Here is a 20,991-nt window from a genome sequence, read left to right on the forward strand (position 1 = left end):
TCAAAATAAATTTGATGTGGAAGTTCATGACGAACAATTGCAACAGTACTTGGATACCTATGGTAAATATGACAAGAAAACCCCTGGCACAAAAAATCAAAAGTACACCACCTATCACTTGTTCGTTCCCCCAGGCTATTATTTTAGTGGTCAACATTTGGTGAGCACCATAACCTCCAGGTTTAATGTCGTGTTTCTGAAAGCTTTGGAAAGTGTCAAAAAAGTGTCACCATGGAATACCACAAAGCAGCTCGTCGCTTCTTGATGAAATTTGACAGGAGTAAAATCGTGTCCATTTTATTTTGTCCTGAATTGTTTGACATGTTGGGCGGAGACATGGACATGAAAATGGCCATGCTCAAGAAAAACGAATTGCCAATCATTTACGACAACGAGTCTTTTAGCAAGTTATTTCGTGCCCCGGTAGAACTGATCCATGGACTGAATTTGATGTTTGTGTACTCCGATGTGGTGGAGTATAACTTGGTGGGACACACCTCCGTACCGTTACTGCGTGTCATTCCTTTCAAAGTAAATTCTGCCACGGCCACTGACGAGGAAGGTGGAAACACTTATCACGTCCACCGCGAATTTGTACATCCTCATTATTTGCCTGTCAGCAAGTCGTATTTGGACACGGTCAACATTGCTATAAAAGGAGATCTGGGACAAAATATTCCATTCACCAAAGGAAAAGTCACGGTGAAACTCCATTTTCGAAAACGGTTCTCTCACGACTCGTAAGTCATGTATCCAGTGTACCGAGGGGTTGCTCGACAGCGAGGACACGGTTTAAGAGAGATGTTAAAATTGGCCTTTCGTTCGGCGGCCCCTGTGTTGAAACCGATGGTGACACGCGGATTGCACGCCTTGAAAGATGCGGCACTGACGCAAGGCAAAGAATTTCTCCAAAATGTCATCATCGACAAACAAAATCCTAAAGAAGCCTTCATGAGGGCAGGCAAAAATGTATTGCTGCAAACGGGCAAAGACTTTTTGGGCCGACGAGAAACACCTATAAATGCCCTGCACGCTACCGAGTCAGGCATTCAGCAAGGACAAGGCAGAAAGAGACGACGAAGAAAACACCCTTTCACCAGACTTCACACGTCTAAAGCTACAAAGGCAAAGAAAAGAAGAACCGTTCGAGACTTAGACGTTTTCGATTATTGAGAAAGAGAAAAAAAAATGATGCATCGAGAGTCTTGCGCCTGTTCCAAGTCGGAACTGGATCTGTTTGCCATGCCCCCCACCATGATGACCATGCAAGAATCCCAATGGGTGGAATTTCATCCCGTCTCCTCTTTGACGGATTCCGCTCCCATCGAGTTTGAAATCAAAGGACATCCCGAAGATTACATCGATCTGAATATCAGTTACCTGTATTTGAAAGTGAAAGTGATCAAAACGGACAACACCAATCCAGGAGGCGATGCTAGAGTAGCTCCTGTCAACAATTTCATGCATTCCTTGTTCAGAGAAGTGGACTTGTACTTGAATAACAAACTGGTCAGCAGCAGCATGGATACTTACCCATATCGTGCCTACCTGGAAAATCTCTTGACGTACAGAAAAGAAGCCAAGAATACTCATCTGGATGCTTGCGTGGTATGGAAACCTGACACGGCAGGTGTAGCCACGTTTAGCGACACAGACCTGTCAGAAGATGACAATCCTCACAATGTGGGGTTTAACGACCGTCGTAAGAAAATTCTGCAAGGGCGAAGTTTAGAACTGATGGATCGTTTGCATTTGGACATGTGGTTACAAGAAAAGTATTTGCTGAACGGGGTGGATATCCGTCTGAGACTGAATCGTAGCAGTGCCGCTTTCCATTCGATGGCCCATGCCAATGAATACAAAACTATCATTCAAGAGGCCCGACTTTACGTGCGTCGTGTGGAAGTGTGACCTAAAGTGGGAAACGACGTCAGTCAGACATTGAGCAGAACGACTGCCAAATATCCGATACGACGCGTAGAAGTGAAAACGTCCACCATTCCCGCTGGACAGCGATCTATGATCGAAGATCATCTGTTCCAAGGACAGTTACCCAAACGTTTGATTGTTGGTATCGTCAGGAATTCAGCCTTCAACGGAACCCACGATCAAAATCCTTTTGAGTTTCAACATTACAATGTGTCCAAGATCGAAGTCAGTCGCGACGGCAAGACTTTGTGTACCCGACCCTTTGAGCCCAACTTTGGTGTCGCGAAGAATTATTTGAGATCGTATTTGTCCCTGTACGAAGCCACGGGACAGTTAGGAACCAACACCAATCACGGTATTTCGTACGACGATTATGCAGGAGGCTATGCTTTGTGGGGTTTTGATTTCACTCCAGACCAAGGCAGCGACGAGGGACATTTCCACCCTATAAAATCGGGTCAGATTCGTGTGGAACTTCAGTTTGCAAATCCACCTCCAGATCACACAGCGAACGTCCTCCTGTATGCAGAATTTGACAATACCATAGAAATCAACAGTTTGAGAGAAGTCATTCTAGACTATTAGAAGCCATGGAAGATTGTTATCTCTCTTTGCCTAGTGGAAAAACTTTGGAGATGGAATGTGAGGAGACCGGGGAAGAAGAAGAATCCCAAGACGAAGAAGTTATCATGATGAAGTCAAGATGTCCAGAACAAGAAGCCCATTTAGTCTCCTGTTTTGCCAAACACTTGGTCGAAAAAATGACGGAATTGATCAAGAAATAGTGCTATGGATGTCAGAACGATCATCCCAGTCAAATTCAACACGATAAATACCTGATGCTGAGTCAAGAAGAAAAATTAAACGTGTATCTGGACGAAGCTTGGAGTCTCATCTCGGACGAAGTCGTGTTGCATCAGTGGTATAAAGACTTGCGTGAACATTCTTGTCCACCATTAACCACTCAAGAGATCCATCGTATCGAAACTCTTCTGAATCAGAGTGGGGAGACGAAGCTAAACGCCTTTTACTTGTCAGACATTTTCAAGCAAAAAGTCAGGATCGAATTGATCACTTATCATTACCTGTGAAGAAGAAGAAGAAGAAGAAGAAGAAACCACACAAAACATGGATACCTGGGAACTTTATTACCTTTTGAACCACAGCTCGTACACGGCTTCTTGGAATCCTGTCGTCTGTGCTAAAGATGAACTCCCTCATCGCAAACCTCAAGACCATCTAGCTTATGTGATGAACACGGACGACAGTCATCTCCCAGGAACCCACTGGGTAGCCGTCTACTTTCCTCAAGAAGGATGTGTGGAATATTTCGATTCGTATGGATTGCCCCCTTTGGAAGACGATATCATTGACTTTATGAGAAGAAATGCTCAGACCACCCGATTCAATAATGTGAAATTACAAGACACAGATTCATTGGTGTGTGTACAATATTGTGTGTATTTTCTGCATCATCGCAGCCTGGGTTATTCCTTAGAACATTTAGTGACTCATTTTGATCCTCGTTCTTCTTCTAGAAACGATGTGAAAGTAGATCGATGGTTTTGTGACCATTATGCTTATCTTTTGTCTCAAGCTAGGAAACGTAGTGTCCATCAATGGCCTAATGACTTCCAACAGTGGAAATCACAATTTCATTCACAACGTTGTCAGCCCTGTCCAAAATAATGTGTGAGTTGCAAAAAAAATGTTTGTCATTTGAAAAAATGTTTGATGTTATATTGTTGGATTATTGTTAAAAATGTTAGAGTTGTTTGGTAGTGTTAAATGATTTTGAATAAAAAGTTGTGTTTTGAAAAAATGCCTTTGTCTTTTGTTTGGCTATAGGAATTTGACTTCTTACTATCCCTCTCATGACACTCATTGAACGGTCCGACTCGAAAACCGTGTGGGGATGTTTTCCTTCACGTCTGCGCTTTGACTTTAAAAACCGGGGTAGTTTCCAGTCTAACCATCCATTGTCGACTCATCCTCCTACGAGGATGTGCTCCAAACTAGATAAGCTAAACGAAGCCTACGTGAATTTGCATAGGATCAGACACAGTCTGATACCGAAGCCAGAAGAGACAGAGAATGTGAGAATTTTAAAAGTCACTGAAGACCTGATAGAAGAGCTCTTCAGAGAAGAAGTGAACAGGGAAAAGGAAGAATGGACAGAGAAGTACAGACTTCAGAAACAGCAGAGAGAGCAGCAACAGCAGCAACAACAGCAGCAGGAACCTGAACCTGACAGAGACTTTGTCGATTGTCGTATCGACACCAAAGAGTTCTTCTTCTCTTTCCGAAGAGGCAGACCTATCGTCAGAAAGTCTATCGTCAGAGGACGTTTCATTCTTAGAAACTAAAAGATTGCCATAGCAAACAAAAAAACAGCCCTTTTCAGGGCTACCCAATACTCTAGAAAAGAAATAACAATTGATTTGCCAATGTATGTATGTAGAGTAGTGTGAATATAAACACTGACTCTTTTGTGGTGTGAGTGTATGTGTTGGTGTGGATAATAGATAATGATAGTGGTTTTTTCGTGCTGTTTGAGGTGTGTGGAGAGTAGATTTGGGGTTTGAGTGGATCGCTTTGCGTATGTGGATAGTATATTGAAGTGATTAATGAAAATTTTTTAATTAGTAATGGATAGTAAAAAAGTGAGTGAGTGTTTCTTTTAGGTCCGCGCGTTGTTTGGTCATGATCTAGGTAAGATCAATTTTGTTTTAGGGAGATGTTTTCCTTCACGTCCGCGCTTTTAGTATAAATTGAAAATCGCCCGGCAGTCTAGCTACCTTTGTTGATTTATCAAGAGAATGAACACCAGACTAGCAAAACTGCTTGATCTTCATGTACACCTGGAATATGCCAGGCGTATAGTGAATGAGCTGGCTGCAGAGGCCATAGTAGAAGAGGGAAGAATGAAAGAGGAGGAGAGAAGAAGCAAAGAAGAGGAGGAGAGAAGAAAGAGAGAAGAGGAAGAAAAGGAGAGAGGAAATTTCAGAATCCCAGAGACAGAAGATTGGGATTCTGAAGCCACTTATCCCGCCTCTGCTCTCCCCCCAAAAAGAGTGAAAGGAGACTGGGGAAGAAGATGTGTGTGTGGTGCCAGGCCTGGAAGGTGCCATCATTAACCAGGTGTCACTGGAGTTCAAAAAACAAACAGCCCTTTTCAGGGCTACCCAATACTCTAGAAAAGAAATAGTAATCGATTTGCCAATGTGTGTATGTAGATTAGTGTGAATATAAACACTGACTCTTTTTTCTTGTGTGTGTGTGTGTGTGTGTGTTTATTTGTAAGCGCTCATGTACGTTTGTGTGGATAGTAGATTATTGGGTTTCATTATAATGCTTTGCGTGTGTGGATAGTAGATTTGGGGTTTGTTTATTGCTGTTTCACTTATGTCGATAGTATATTATATGAAATGAGAAAAGTAGGAGATGTTTTCCTTCACGTCCGTGCGTTTTAAGTGATAATCTAGGTAATATCAATTTTGTTTTAGGGGAATGTTTTCCGTCACGTCCGCACTTTAACTATAAGAACCCACAGTGTTCGTCGATCTCACCATTCTACGGAATAAAAAAAAGAAGCTGGAAGTGTCCCAACTGTTTAATGATTTAAGGCATGTTTATTTTTGGATGGTGGATGGTGAATATGGAGTTGAAAGGATTGAAAGAGATTGGAGGTTAAGAACAAGTGTGCACTACGTGAACGAACTAAAAATAGTCAGGGAGATGATAGAGGGATTAATTGAAGAAGAAGTGAAGAGATTGAGAGGTCTAATAAATCCCCCTTATGTCAGAGTGGGGACATTAAAAGAGGCAATGGAGAAGGTAGAAGAAGTAAGAAGGTTTTTGGAAGAGATAGAAAAAAGGTCAGAGTGGCCCTTTATCAAAAGGAGTGTTGAAAGATTGAAAAAAGGGGAAGAAAAGATGAGAAAGGTAATAAATGAAGAAGTGGAGAAAATAAAGGACAGGTGGGCTAAAGATACAAAAGAAGAAGAAAATAGAAAGAAAAAGGAAGAACTAGAGAAACTGAATGCTAACTGGATGAAAATCCAACAGAAGTTCCAAGCCATGGGTCACCCGGACTGGATACCGGAAAATGAAAAGAAGAAGAAGAAGAAAGGAATGATGGAACAAATAAGGGGATGGATAAAGAAGTTGAAGAGTTAGAAGAAGAAGAAACCCAAAGGCCCTTTTCATGGCCACTCCAGTCTCTCGAAAAGAGATAGACTTTCAATTGCCTACCCCATTTTTTTATTTTTTTTTTATTTTTAAAAAAAAATAGAGACCCCTCCCTGTTTCAGTTTTCACCTGTTCCCTTTCCATAGACCCATCAGGTCGGGACCGTATTAAAATAGGGTCCCGACCCTGTTCCATTTCCCCTTGTCCCTAGATAGACCCACACTCTATTCCCATGTTAAATTCCCCTTGTCCCTAGAATGGATATTTTTTTCTCCCATGTTAAATTACATAGTCCCCAGAGTGGATATTCTTTTCTCCTATGTTAAATTTTACATAGTCCCCAGAGTGGATATACCCTTTTTAACATGGAAGTCCCCTAGTCCCTAGGGTGTCCCCATTCACTACTAACAACGGGTAGGGATTGTTGTTTACAGGGTGATATCGATTACATCCGTTCTACCAGAAAAATGTCCAAGAAAGGTCCGCAAAACATCTTATAAAACTAAAACAGAAGAATGAAAATGAAATCGCATGTTCCTAATTTTAATTATGCGCACAATTTTGCAAGCTACACATCTTGGAACCAGGCATTTAGGAACTATAAATTCGGATTACCAGCTGACAGAATGAGATGGAAGTTTACCAAACCATACTTTGCAATATGTGAAAGTCATATTTTGGCATGATATTTATATGCAAATTGTTAATACTAAATTGGTAAATTGCAACGATAATAGATTTATCTTCCTTCTGATAATCATCCAAACAAACTAACATTACGGAGATATTAAATATAAGTCAATAGAAGCCACTTATATCTTCAAAGACCGGAAAATCTGACAACTCTTACAAATTATCCAGATCTGCAAATTACAATACATAGAGACATTTTAAGAACGACCCTCTTAGTACTTTACATATCTGTCAGCACTTTTTAAGATAAGTATAAATGATACCCATTTGTACCCACACAGATCACGTATGTCCTGCGTTTTTATTTGAATAGACATACAAGCAACTACATTCCGGCCAATGTTAGTTATTTTATACAAGCTCTGCTGGTCACACATCAGAAGAGCTTATGGTATGGTCTGTACCGTTCCGTCCGTTAGCAACAGTTTGTTATCGCTACTCCTCCTAAACTGACTGAAGGACTGTTATAAAGCTTTACATCGACATTCATATTATGGTCTATTTTGGCGTAAATGCAAATGGGACCATTCAGACATCCGTATTCGAAATATTGGTATCGCTGCTACTTCAGGAAGGAAAGTCATATTGACATGAGGTTTTTACAAGAAGAGTTTTATGATGTTGAGTTGGCCGAGGATAAAAATGGCGAGAATTTTATTTCCAATATTCCCGACACTGCCGTCATCTTGATAATCTTGTTTTTTTCTACCACTCTTGAACAAAAAGTCATAATCACATGCAGTTTTCGCCAGAACACTTCCTACGAGGTTAAGTTTGTCTTAAATCAAAATAGTTCAGATCTAATAGCTAATATGATCGCAACAGCTTCCATCTTGAAAATGTTTGTTACCACTATTTCACTGTATGACGCTTTATGATGACTAGTTGGTGTTAAATGAAAATTGTGTTGATATGATATCTAATATGGCTACCATAGCAACCATCTTCAAAATCAGTTTTATCTTTACCCTTCCTGAATAAAATTAAAAAAATCTATTATCGTCACTCCTCCAGAGACGTTCCTCTTGTCAACAATGGGTCTTTCACCAAATGACTTCTTATGATGTCTAGTTGGTCTCTAAATGGTGCTGCTCGGACATTCAAAGTGGCCATATTGAAAATCTTGTTTTCACTACCCTGCATGAATGGCTAGTCATATTGATAGTGTGCTTTCACCAAACTACTTAATGTTACGTCTAGTCGATTAAATATGACACGATGACAGCTATCTGAACAGTCTGGTTATAGTGACTTCTCCAAAATAGAAACTTATGTAAACACTGAGTTTCATTCAGAACACTTCTTATGATGTCGTGTTCATCATACATGATGTATTAATTGTCCTATATGAACCTGGTGCCAATTTGAAATCCACGGCAGCTAATTTGAAAATCTTGATAACGGTTAAGAATATCAGAGATGGTTTCAACAGTTAAAAGGAGGAAATGGTCTTATCTTAAATTTCTGTAAAATCTTTTCAATCAGTAGAGCGTCAGTCACATTGAGGTGCTCTTGTTAATAAAACAGAATTTACATATTCACTATAAAGTAGTTTCGATTTATTTTCTACACTATAAGATGAAACATTTGTCCACGATTAGAAATGCATAAAACGAAACAACAAACAAATGAATATGTTCATTCACGTTCCTTTCATGTTTTTTATTTAATGTTATGAGGAAGGTACTTATTTTAGTAACACAGGATTTACATAGACAATCTTACACAAGTGTTAATATGTTATGAAATGTATCCAAATAGTTGAATAACATATGCAGCGTAATTGCATTCAGTGGGTGACGATATCTTATTGTCTTCGTCAATACTTGTGTTATTATGCTAGTAAATAATTTTCATGCACTTCCTATATCAAGCACGCGTTGGCAATTTTGTTTATTATATAACGTCAAGAATTTTGCAATACTAAATTAGATTGGTAGGAGACTCTACTAAGCGGTACGCTAGAAAGTGACAAACGATTTTTATGCAATGACTTCAGGACCCTAATACAAAAATAAAGCTGAGCTTTATATGAATGGTATGTAAATTAATACCAAATACTTGTTGATTTCATCTGCAGTGATCCTTCTCTTAACAAGTCAAATCTTCTTCCACAGAACTGTATTGATGAAGTCGGAAAGCTTGCCCTGTTCCTTGGGGTACCTTGTTCTGATGACCTAAAAAGGGAAATATCAGTCAGGTGTAACTTCCAGCAGATGAAGGACGATAAAGAGAAGCATATTCCGGAGGAAGTGAGAAAGACGTTATACAAGAAAAACTTTTCAATGTTCAGGAAAGGTATAACGTAGTTTTTCAAGAGAATTTAGTGTAATTAAGTATGATGCAGTACTTAAGAGATAATTCGATTTATTCTTGGAATAAATAGCAATTTTCTCACCTGTCTGATATCATCAGTGTCATTCTATATAAATTTATTTCTTATAATCGTTTGTCCAAACAAGAAATCTTTTTTTCAGTGCGAACCGTTTACCTCTCTGGCAACATCTGTTATACGTCCACCTCACCAAACGCTATAAATCATTTACTTTTAATGAGATTGCATAATTTGTTTTATGTTGATAGTACTGGTAATTATTGTCATAATTTACGTCTTTTAGTGTATAAAAAATAATAGCATATTTCCACATACAATAACTTGTCATAATATAAGAATAACAATTCCTTATTAAAACAATGTGTGTGTGTGCAGGATGTACGTATTCTTACCTCATCTCAGGTATAGCTTATTTTATCTCTTTATTTATTTTCTTAAGCATAATTTCCTATTTTAGTACAAGAGTTTATACTATTTAATAAGCACTTTTATAGGTTCTTGTTGTTATTTTTGGGTTTTCAGTGTATGATAGCATATACAGGGTGGTCGGTTTAACTGGTGGAGGAAGAACCCGGGAAAACCCCGGAAAGAATCACCTTCCCAAGGGAAGCTAGCGGCAAGCGTTTTCACATACTCACATATGTCGAGCCCTCACGAACAGAGGTGAGATGGCGGTGATCGGTATAGGCGAACGCTTCAGACCACTCACTCGGACCCCGTATATAGACTTTCTATATGTGTATATTACGCTTGCTGTTTTATTTTAGTTTTTGGCAAACAAAAATATAGAACGGTCGCAATCTTGGATTCCATGTAGAACAATACTATGTTCTGTCAATTGTGTTCTTCCTGCGTCCATACTTTGAGCGTCCAGTCCATCTATTATCCACCTGTGTGTCAGTAAGTTCTGTAGTGTGTGGTGCCTGGCCTTATTTCATGAGTTGATGTCTGGCTTGTCTCAATATTATAATACTATATTGCGCATTTCTCCATCACCTAGCAAATCGATACCATCATTTGACTTTACACTATGCTGCTTCTAGACACGCTTTTTGTTTCTGTTTATTATTACTACTTAGAAAGACTTAAGACTCTCTAACCTGTTATATTATATTGTGTGTGTATTTTGTGAATATATATATAGTATGTGTATTATTTTCACAATAAACGTTTTCGTAAGGGTCATTTAGTTAATGACATTTTGAATGCAAATGTCCAATGAATAGTTGTGTACTGTAAGATGAATAATGCATCAAATTGTTTCATTTATGGGTTTAAAGATTGAGTAAGTTTATAAGTACACGTAAATATCACGTGGTCAGATAGGGACATGAGTCTGGCAAATGTCAGCCTGACGCGTTTTTGATTAGCCATAATAAAAACACTGATTAGTTTTCAGGTAAAGTATTTCGAAATGACAAGATGATGCATTCAAAGCCACGTATGGTATTTCTCTGTACTGTGTGATATCATAATATGAAATAGAATTGTTGCTTTGAATTAAATCCTTCTTGGTAGTATTACCAGTACTGGAAGTTAATTTATTCATTCGTTGGAATAATAGTTATCTAACATTCATTTGAGACTATTTGGATATATAATTGATGTAACGGAATTACTGTGAAACATTCAGAGACTTGTGGCTATAATGGAATTACTGTGAATTTATTTAAAGACATGTACGCATTATATCATACTGATTTTATGACGTCATTCACCATTTTCTAAGTAGTTTGTAATTCTTTCACTTTGTATTGTAGGTAAATAAGTTAATATTTTCAAATATACAAAAGTTGTTGATTTCGCTCTTTCTTGTCCCTCAATTTAAGAGCACTGAGTCGTAACAATATATATATATATATATATATATATATATATATATATATATATATATATATATATATATAATGGTGTTCCCTAATAAATGCAAAATGCTATTTATCAGATACCCATTTTTCTCTCCGTACGCACACCATTTAAAATATAGAACGACTCGTTGTATAGAAATGATGAAATATATATTGCAGGAACGGTTGGGGACTGGAAGAATACCTTTACAGTGGCCCAAAATGAATATTTTGATTCTATGTTTTTGGAAAAGATGAAGAAATCCAAGTTACTGCGAAGATATACATAGATCACATCATTACCTTGTGATTATTATAAACAACGTTGCAAAACATGTATTCATTCATTATAGACTGTTCCAGGTATGCCATTAAAATGACTTCCACAGTTAGCAAGCATATAATAGACCGTTATGACTGAATGAAGGAACTATGGTAAAAGACTTAAAATTAAACATTATTATGCATGTATAGATTTAATAAAGCTTTCTATACAGTCTTGCTATAGATTCCAATTGTTGTAGAATAATCTGCAATATATACAATACAATAAACTTAAGGAACGTTTATCGACTTTTAATATAATAATGAATTTCTTTGAGGGTAAACTTTTTCACCGCTGTTTTTTTTATGCATTTAACGACGTAGAAAATATAATAGTCTAAAACAAGGTACCGGATTGAGTTTTAAAAAAAAACTGAGGAAAATGTGTCACATATGTTAGAATAATTGTTATGTTGTATGCAGACGACGATACTCAACGCTAGCTGAAAATGCAAGGTATCTGCAAAGTCATTTAGATTATATCTTTCTGATATTGAAAATATTGGAATCAGACTATTCATATAAGCTACGCAAAAATTACATTATTCGGTAGTCGAACGAAAATAGCTGCACTTCTCAATTTATGTGAAAATCTAATCGAAATCGTATATTGTTACGAGAATTTAGGAATGTGTTTTAAAAAAATTAGACAAGGCTCCGGTGGCCTTAATTGGTTCTAGCGTCGGGTACGACAGGTTGCGGGTTTGAACTCCGAGTCATATCAAAGACTTGTAAAAATGGTACTAGCAGCCGCCTCGCTAAGCGCTCAACATTAAGAGGTTAGTGTTAGGACTGGTTGGCCTGGTGTCAGGATAATGTGATTTGGTGACATGATGTCACATGTCTGCGGCATGATGCTCCAGTGCTGGACATGATTGTAAACCGCCACACTGCAGACATTCAAAACACGCAGACACATACAAATTAGAAAGTCTTCAAAGCGCTAGAAAATCGTAGGGACAAAAAGCAAACAGTGCTCTATACAGCAGTTAAAAATCTCGATATCCCTATTGATTGACAACTCAGATTATTTTACCAATTAATTTAGTATTAGGTTTTTCATTTCTGTTAGTTGGGGGAGTCGAAATTACATGCTCAAAGTTCTTCACTCTGTGTTGCCATCTGACGCCCATAATCCAGCGCAGGGCTCTCGTGTGGAAGCGCTTAAGCTGTTTGATATGCTTCTTGTATGTTGTCCAGGTCTCACATCCATATAGGAGGCTTGTTAGAACAACTGTTTTATACGCTTTTATCTTGATGGACAGTTTGATATTCCTGTGGCTCCTCACGCGAGAGCGGAAACGTCCTAGTGATTGACTGGAGCTGCTGATGCGTGCCGTTATCTCTTTGTCTAACGATCAATCGGAAGATATGAAGCTTCCAAGGTATTTGAAGTGATCGACAGTTTTCAGCTGGGTGTCTTTGATAGACACAACGGGGGGGGGGGGACAAGCTATGGTGCCTGGGACAAGTTCGTGAAGTACCTCTGTCCTGCTCAGACTGATAGTGAATCCGAAGAGTCTAGAGGCTTCCGCCAAGCGAGTAACGATGATCTGGAGATCTGCTTCCGTGTGTGCCATGAGAGCACAGACATCCGCGAAAAGTGTTTCTAGAATAAGTTTCTCCATTGTTTTGGACCGGGCATTCACGCCCATATAAACGTTGAATGGCTCAGAGACATCCCCGTTGTAGAGAACGAGTTTCGTCCTGACGTCGTGGAAAAGTCGGATCATCGTAATGAACTTCCTAGGGCAACTGAGTCGTGCTAAAATGACCCATAGTACATCTCTGTTGACCGTATCGAAGGGTTTTGTATGGTCTATGAAGACACCGTAGAAGTTCAATGCACTTTTCCTCTATCTGTCTCACTGTGAAGATCATGTCGATTGTGCTTTTATCTGGTCTGAATCAACATTGGGCCTCCGCCAGTATGGCTTCCTAGACATTACCGACCAGACGGTTGAGAAGGACGCGCACCATAGTCATTCCTGCATTCGACAAGAGTGATATGACTCGATAGTTGCCGAAGACAGCTTTGTTCCCTTTGTTTTTATAAAGGTGACAATCATTGCGTGTTTGAATTTCTGTGGCTTGGCCTTAGGGCCAGCTGCTTTGAAGTGTTCAACAGGAATTCCATCTGCGCCTGGTGCCTTGCCTGAACTAATCATGTTGATGGCTCGCTCGATTTCTTCCGTGGAAGGGGGCAAGTACAGGTCCGAAATAGTTGGCTTCGGGACAATTGCGTCTAACGCTGCTGACTCTACGGCGGAGGGCATGTTCAGTAGGATGGAGAAGTGTTCCTTCCACCTTTTGGTGATACTTCCTTTGTTCTTGAGCAGAGTGATCCCGTCAGAAGAGATTAGCGGGCTACTGCAGGCTTTCGACAGTCCATAGACATATTTCAGGGACCTGGAAACCTCTTTTGACTTGCTAATGTCTGCATTTATTATGGGACTTTCTGAATATGTCAGCATTACTTACCCTTAATTGATCCAGACTTCATAGAATCCCAGTCTAGACAACATGCAATAAACTAAATAACCCCAGTTTACCTTATGTAATGAACACATGCTAAATCAGCCAGCATTATGTTATAAATATATCACATTTACTGTTTATCCTAAAATGTCAAACCTTTAAGCCAGTGCTTGAAAATAACAAAATATTTCTTTATAAGTTTACCATAAATAAAAAACTTTTGTGCTGGTCGTAACTCTTACTAACCTGTCACACAACTGAAAATATATTCTTTCAGTATGATTTTCAGTTATAAAGCTATTCCTCACAATAATACTTAAATATTCAATATCGGCGATATTAATCTATCGAATTGACTCTTTACATAGTTCATTTTCAAAGTAGTAAATTTATATATGTATCTTTGCAATAGCAAAATATTGCCTCATCTGGCCAACTCACATAATTTTGCTTCTCTAAAAGCATTGAAAATAAGAAAGGAGAAAGACACTGACCTTGTCTTACACCTAGAATAAATAAACATTCATTCGACTAGAACTAACCCTGGATTGTGCAGTATCATGCATAGATTTAATAATATCTAAAATATTTATCCGTAGACCTAACTTAATAAGGTTTTGCCATAAATTATTTGTTACCTCATAGTGAAATCAAATAAAATCGCTAAAACCATAAAGCAATCATTTCCTTGAATGATTTTATGTGAAATAAGTCTTGTTAAAATAAAAACGTTACCAATAGTACTCGTATTTTTTTATAAAAAAAACCTGCTTGAACAATGTAAATGTACTTGAAAGTGATACAGCTGTTCCATAGGGTTCGTACCCCGTGGCGCTGAATGATTCATTACAAGTTGTTTTTGAGCTATAATTTGAGTAATGTACCAGGTGGGAGTATATGCTGAATGGTCACAATCATGCTAGAAATAATAGCTGTGGCTACCTGTCTTTCATGCACACCGATTAAATTAAGTGTATTTTATTCAATTTGTTCATGATAAAATAAATTAGTTGTTGATAATCTTGTTCATCCCCTCGATAAAGTAATTTGTCACTAGTCATTTATAATCTCGAACAAACGTAGATTTGTATTAGTTGTTTCTCACCTTATGCTGCTATTACTGTTGTTGTGAGCGTATTATTTTTTTTGGGAGCTTGACACATTGTGTTCCCACTATTTCTAACGGATACTACACCCTTTTACAGCCAAATGTCCACTATTCTGCATGAATGTCCATTTAATGTTTGAGAGCTTCTAACTCATTGTGTACCGTTTTTCTTTCATAAATTAACTAGTCTATTGGCTTTCAGTGGGCCAGTTTCCTGTAATGTCTTGAAATCCGTGCCTGTAACAGTTTGGATGTTGATACATGAGGGAAACGCGTTTGTTGATAATAGCTTTATCGTTATATAGAATATGTTAGTCATACAGCATGTAAACAAATAAAATGATAAAGAGAACTATTCCGCAGCTGGATGCCACAATAATGCAATAACATGTACTTTGTGACGTTTTCTTTTCATTATTTTCTCGCAATGACGAAACAAATTTTTCTTTACTCACTTTGTTTATTATCTGCACTTTTTCATTCTTTCTTTGATTTTCTCTTGCTTTTTCTTCCTTTCCTTTACTTTAGTAATTTTTTCTTTTCAGTTGCATACCTGTTAGCTCTTTTTGTTGTTATTATTTTGTTTTTCTTTTAACTTATGGGGATTTGGTAAAATGATAGAATGTACTGAAGCATAAATGCATCCATTTTGATACATAGAGAGCACAATGTTATGAAATGCAAATTTCAAAATTGAAGCACGAAAACTACAAAGTCGTGATTTTTATTTCTAAATGTAACGTATTTATCTCGTATAAAACTAAAATTAAGCGACATTAAGTAAGGATTGTTCCTGTAAACTGCGTGTATTTGTTTGTGAAGCTTTTAAACAAGTATCAAATCAATATTTCTACCTCCTTGACAATTATTTATTGTCACAATGACTTGAAGGTCTACACCATTCAAATGGCTCTCTCAAAAGGACAAGGTTTATTTTCTGACACTTTTCGTATTGAAAGTGATGGAACATATTGCACTACCTTTCTGAATGTCCTGCGAATTCCAGATGAAATGGTATGGAATAAATAAGATATTCAGAATACAATTTTATGAAAGAACGAGATTCGGAATAAGATGTTGTGTTTGAAAGAGATTTGGAAAAAGATTTTGTGAAAGGAAAAGCGGTTGACTCGAGCAAAACTTGGGAAATAAAGTCATCGCTTTGTATGTGTCATGCAATATTTTGTGCGGTCCCAGAGTGTCACGCACTATCCTCTTTGAATGACTGTCGCTCGATCTAATCATATCCATCAAACATAACGTAGCAATGATTTTAGTGCCTACACTAACAGTATTTGCTTAAATTAAACGTTTCTTATTATATAGGACAGGTTTACCGACAAATTGTTAAAACTATTAATCTAACTCATTGATCTATTTTATCATTGTAAGTTTGATGCATTCAAATGTTGAATAAAGGCTGATAATATGTCGCTTTATTTCTCTTTGTCGCATTGCTGTAAGGAGTAGCTTACATCTTTAGTCTCGTTCTCGATCGAATCTGAGCACCGGAAAGTACATTAAAACTGGATTACGAAAAGTTTATGTTCGCCGAAAGAACGCTGTAACAACATAGGATAATCACTTTAAGCAGAGTTTAGCAAATTTAAGCGATAGTGTATTATACTCAACGGTTTGAAATTGATAGCAGAGTATATTTATCTTCTCAGACATAATAATTTAAATACAATTTGCAAGTTTTTTTAGGTCGATATATTTGCAAATTATCCCATATTAATATCAGATTCAACTCTTTCATGCAACGTTGTTTAGTCACATAATCCCTAAAATTCGGGGCATCAGCGTTCGATCACACTCGGCCTTTCCCATACAGAGGCTGCTTGTATCACGTGATTCTTTGACTTCTGTCGCAGACAAATTGAAGGCCTCGAGATTTTCAAACAGGTTTCCATGAAATGTAAGCTATGGGAAAATACATTGTCTGGTAAATACTGTATATTCTGTTTTTACTTCGTCTTATAAAAATGATACAAGTTTAACTGATTGACTGATAAGAAATATATGTTTATGGATATCCTGCAGATAGGTTACAATGTAGCTTCAGTTTGCTAGCCCGTTTAATGCGGCTCGACTATGCCTCTATTGCGTGTTATTCACGAATTCCATTTTTTCTATAGGGAATGCACACTAACCTCCCACATTAACGTATCTACTCAGATATCTAAAACCGGGTGAGAAAGCTTCGTGGAAACTTAGACTAGATTACGTATCCAATACAGGTTTCTGTAACACCTTTAAAATATTGCATGACAAAATTAAGATCTCAATTTACAATTTAAAAAACAAACAAACATTTCATTTTAAATATATGAAAGGATTAAAAGCTTAAGACACATAATGCATTTGTATATCAATACAGCTATAATAGACGAGGAAAATAATATTCAAAACATAAGTAAATATGCATGCTTTGAGATGTCCTCCTCCACATGACACCAAATTCCAGCCCTATGCGTGAACCAGAAAAATAAATTTGCAATCATTATACAATTTAGATTTATCAGAACATAAAAGAGAAATGTTTAAATTGTGTGACGTCATATCCATACTTGCTTCGGGAAATAATAACGATGATAAATAGGTTCTACTTGGCAGACACGTTTGTTTGCTGAACGACTAAGACACATACTGCAACTAAATGTGAATATTATTAATACAATTTCATATCCATGCACTGAGAAATTTACTTCTCAACGAGTCCTACTATATTTTGGTTTTCTTTTGCGATAACTAGGACATAATTTTAACAGTAATACTATATGACGCAAACTTAACAAATTAGTAAGATATTTGAGTTCTTGTCACATTTTCTACAATTAAACAAAAATATAAGAACAGTGTTTGTGGTAAATTAAACAGAAAATTTAGCAATTATATGGACTGCCGACCTAACACACAGATAGTAGAAACGTAGCTGACATACCATACAGATAGCAGAAATGTAGTCAACAAAACGTATAATAAAATAGATTCATCACTATGTCTCAGGACATGCCATGGCTTTCCAAGCATAAGGTATCATTTATCAGCAAAGAGGGTGAACAAACCTTTTGCTAGAACGTCATTTCTGAAAAATTAAAGCTTCCTACGAAATTGAAAGATATAAGCCAATAACGCCAAACCAAAGCTTTTATCAAACCGAGAGTTTCTCTAATTGGTTAGTTTATTTTGTTACTTTATATTTGTCGTTAGTGTTTTTCTAAATTTGTATGTCTGTTTTCCCTTACCGCGGAATGTTTCATTTAGGTCGCACCCTCTCTGCTGCTACAGATGTGTGCTTCTATAATTAAATCAATCTCTCATCCAGATATTTTATCAAGACTAATACGATATTGTGATCATGGATCACGTAAATTTATTGGTATAAATCCGTGTGGAGTAGATTGTGATTTTGAAAAGAAATTTCTAAATCTAATTATGTCCATATCTCCGCTGCACCAAGTCTGATGAATATTTCGCAGAGTATGTGTATCAACGCCGTAAAATACAATTAAAATATTACAGTTATCTCTGATCACTTTAGGTATTTGTTTATATCGCTGAGTAACATAAATCATATCAGTATTTTTATGTCTGTCTCGAGAAAATATCCGAGATGGATTTGATTGTTTGTCCAGCATCTTATCATCGTATACAATTAAACTATTAATAAATCCATCAAGGTCATCTACAGATGGGGCTTCATCAATATCGGTGATAAAATTATTAATATCATTACCATGTTCGTCCAACAATTTTGCATCGTATCATCCTGATTATCTACGGCTGGAGCTACTAAATATAACTTATTCCACTTGAACCATCTCAGTACCAAATTAAGTAATAATTGCGTTTTACCAGACCCAGATGGTTATATTATTATCATTTTAATAGAATTTAGTAGCGCTGGATGATGTTTGACTGGTTCTTGTTTTTGTGTCGCTGAGAAATCAATGACATCCATGTTGTACAAATATAATAAATAATATGGATTTATATTGTGTTCGATGTAGAATATCCGCATCCACACGTGGACTAGCAAAAATAATAACAAAAAATAAAAAGCGTGCACTTACAGGTAAAGGTGTAAAATGTGGTACAAAAAATATAAATTTATCTCCCTGACACAGTCAGGACACAAAGTGTCTGGTGTTGATATCGCTGCTTCATTTGAAAAATTACCCGGATCTCCATGGGCTAAATACCTAGGAAAAAAGCATCTTTCTGGATATAATTATTGCGGTCCTGGAACTCGACTGGATATTCGACTTGACGAGCGAGATCAACCAAGACCTGGTGAATATCCAGTAAACGTTATTGATAAAGCATGTCATATTCATGATGTAGATTATAAAAGTAACGATCTGCAACAAATACATATTGCATATGTGAAGTTGATTCATGCATTAAATTCCATAAAACAATAAATCTTTGAAAGAATCATTATCTAATTGGTTGATGAAATATGGGATGAAAGGTAAATTATTATTCGGAGCTGGTAATTAATCAACCGATTATTATAAAATTATGGAATCGATTGATTATAGCCCAATAGCAAATGTTACACGTTCTGTTGCTACATAATGGTTAGCACGACAGGCAATATGGAAAATTTATATACCACCACCTAAAAAAGTTCCACATGCACATTTTGATGTTAGCACTCCTAATGAAGTTCATCAGGCAGATATTTTGTTTTTTACCACATGATACTATTAAACTTGGAAGACGTTAATTAACATAGAAATACACGTTAACTGTCGTTGACGTTGCACGTAGATATAAGGAAGCAGAGCCCTTATCACCTAAAACAGCAACTGAAATTTCATCTGCGCTTGAACGAATTTATCAACGAGGATCTGGGCCACAAGGTAGTCTACGATGGCCACAGCTATTACAAGTTGTTCCTGGCAAGGCATTTCTTGATGCAATATCGTCGTTGATGAAAAAACATCATTTGCTGAACGTTTATTAGGATATCAATATGCAAAGGAAATAATTAAGAAAGACAAGAGATCTCGCGAATGGGTTGCAAGATTGCCAAGTGTAATAGCTGCATTAAATAATGAAATAACTCGAAAAACTGCAATGAAACCTATTAATGCAATTACTAAAATAAAACATATACCAATACTACAATATGACATTTCAAAACAACCAGTACTACGTAATGTTACTATCAGATATTTATATGAACATGGTGAAGTCGAAGGTGGTAAAAACGGAGCGACTGATCCTATTTGGAGTATTACAATACATACAATTTCTAGCGTGGTTACATCTACGGGTAGACCTAAAATATACATTTTAGATTCAACTGCACCTCAACGTCGATTTGTAAGCGAGCAATTACAAGTAATTCCTGAAGACACACAATTACCATCGCATTCACTTTTGTAAACTAGCACTAGGATGCCAGCACTCGATTACATTCAAGACAGGTCAGCATTACACTTTCAAGTGTGTGATCAAAATTACTATTAATTCTGTCTACGGTAAATTTTATATTATTATTTGAATACTGCCACAACATTAATGTGTTACAGCTCTCATAATGATTATTCTGTTGTTGTTTCAATGTTCTGACAAATTTAGCATCGAGATGAAAGTCGCGCTTCTTTTATTTTGTCACACAGTTTATAACTAATTTTATTGTACTATGTCATCGTTAGTTTCCTGAATTTGATTATTATTTTCTGTGACATCTATGATAACCATCCGCAACTGAGATATTCTTCTGATTCGAGACACTGCGAGATAAACTAAGTTTGACCATTCGTCATAATCATCGACGATCCAAACATTTGTATCAGATATGGCTAATCCTTATGAAGAATGAATCGTCATTGCGTATCCTAGCGTCCATGGAGTTTTATTCCAAAGTTAACGCGCTCTCAACAACACTGACAGGGACTAAAACAACATCAGTTAAATACAATATTTTGTTTTTCTGACGATCCTGGTATATCAACGCGATATTCTGTCGTCGCGTAACTGCTGGTCGATAACACAATGGTACATGTAGATGTTATATTTTTTCTTTACGTAACATAAATCTTGTTGAAGTGTACAACGAACTATCTTGC

At 37.0% G+C, this 20,991-nt stretch overlaps 1 protein-coding gene across 1 annotated transcript in view; it reads left to right on the plus strand.

The window, feature by feature from the left end:
• LOC149775606 (sulfotransferase 1B1-like) overlaps positions 1-11,450 on the plus strand; it is a 38,183-nt gene extending 26,733 nt beyond the window's left edge. Inside the window, exons 4-5 of the mRNA XM_089943040.1 lie at positions 8,931-9,111; positions 11,176-11,450. Coding sequence (XP_089799166.1) covers positions 8,931-9,111; positions 11,176-11,285 — 291 coding nt within the window. The 3' untranslated portion in view covers positions 11,286-11,450. The remainder of the gene's footprint in view (positions 1-8,930; positions 9,112-11,175) is intronic.
• Positions 11,451-20,991: the final 9,541 nt, after the last annotated feature.

This window comes from Sinohyriopsis cumingii, chromosome 19 (assembly GCF_028554795.1).
Source record: "Sinohyriopsis cumingii isolate HCF-2022 chromosome 19, ASM2855479v2, whole genome shotgun sequence".
NCBI lineage: Eukaryota > Metazoa > Mollusca > Bivalvia > Unionida > Unionidae > Sinohyriopsis > Sinohyriopsis cumingii.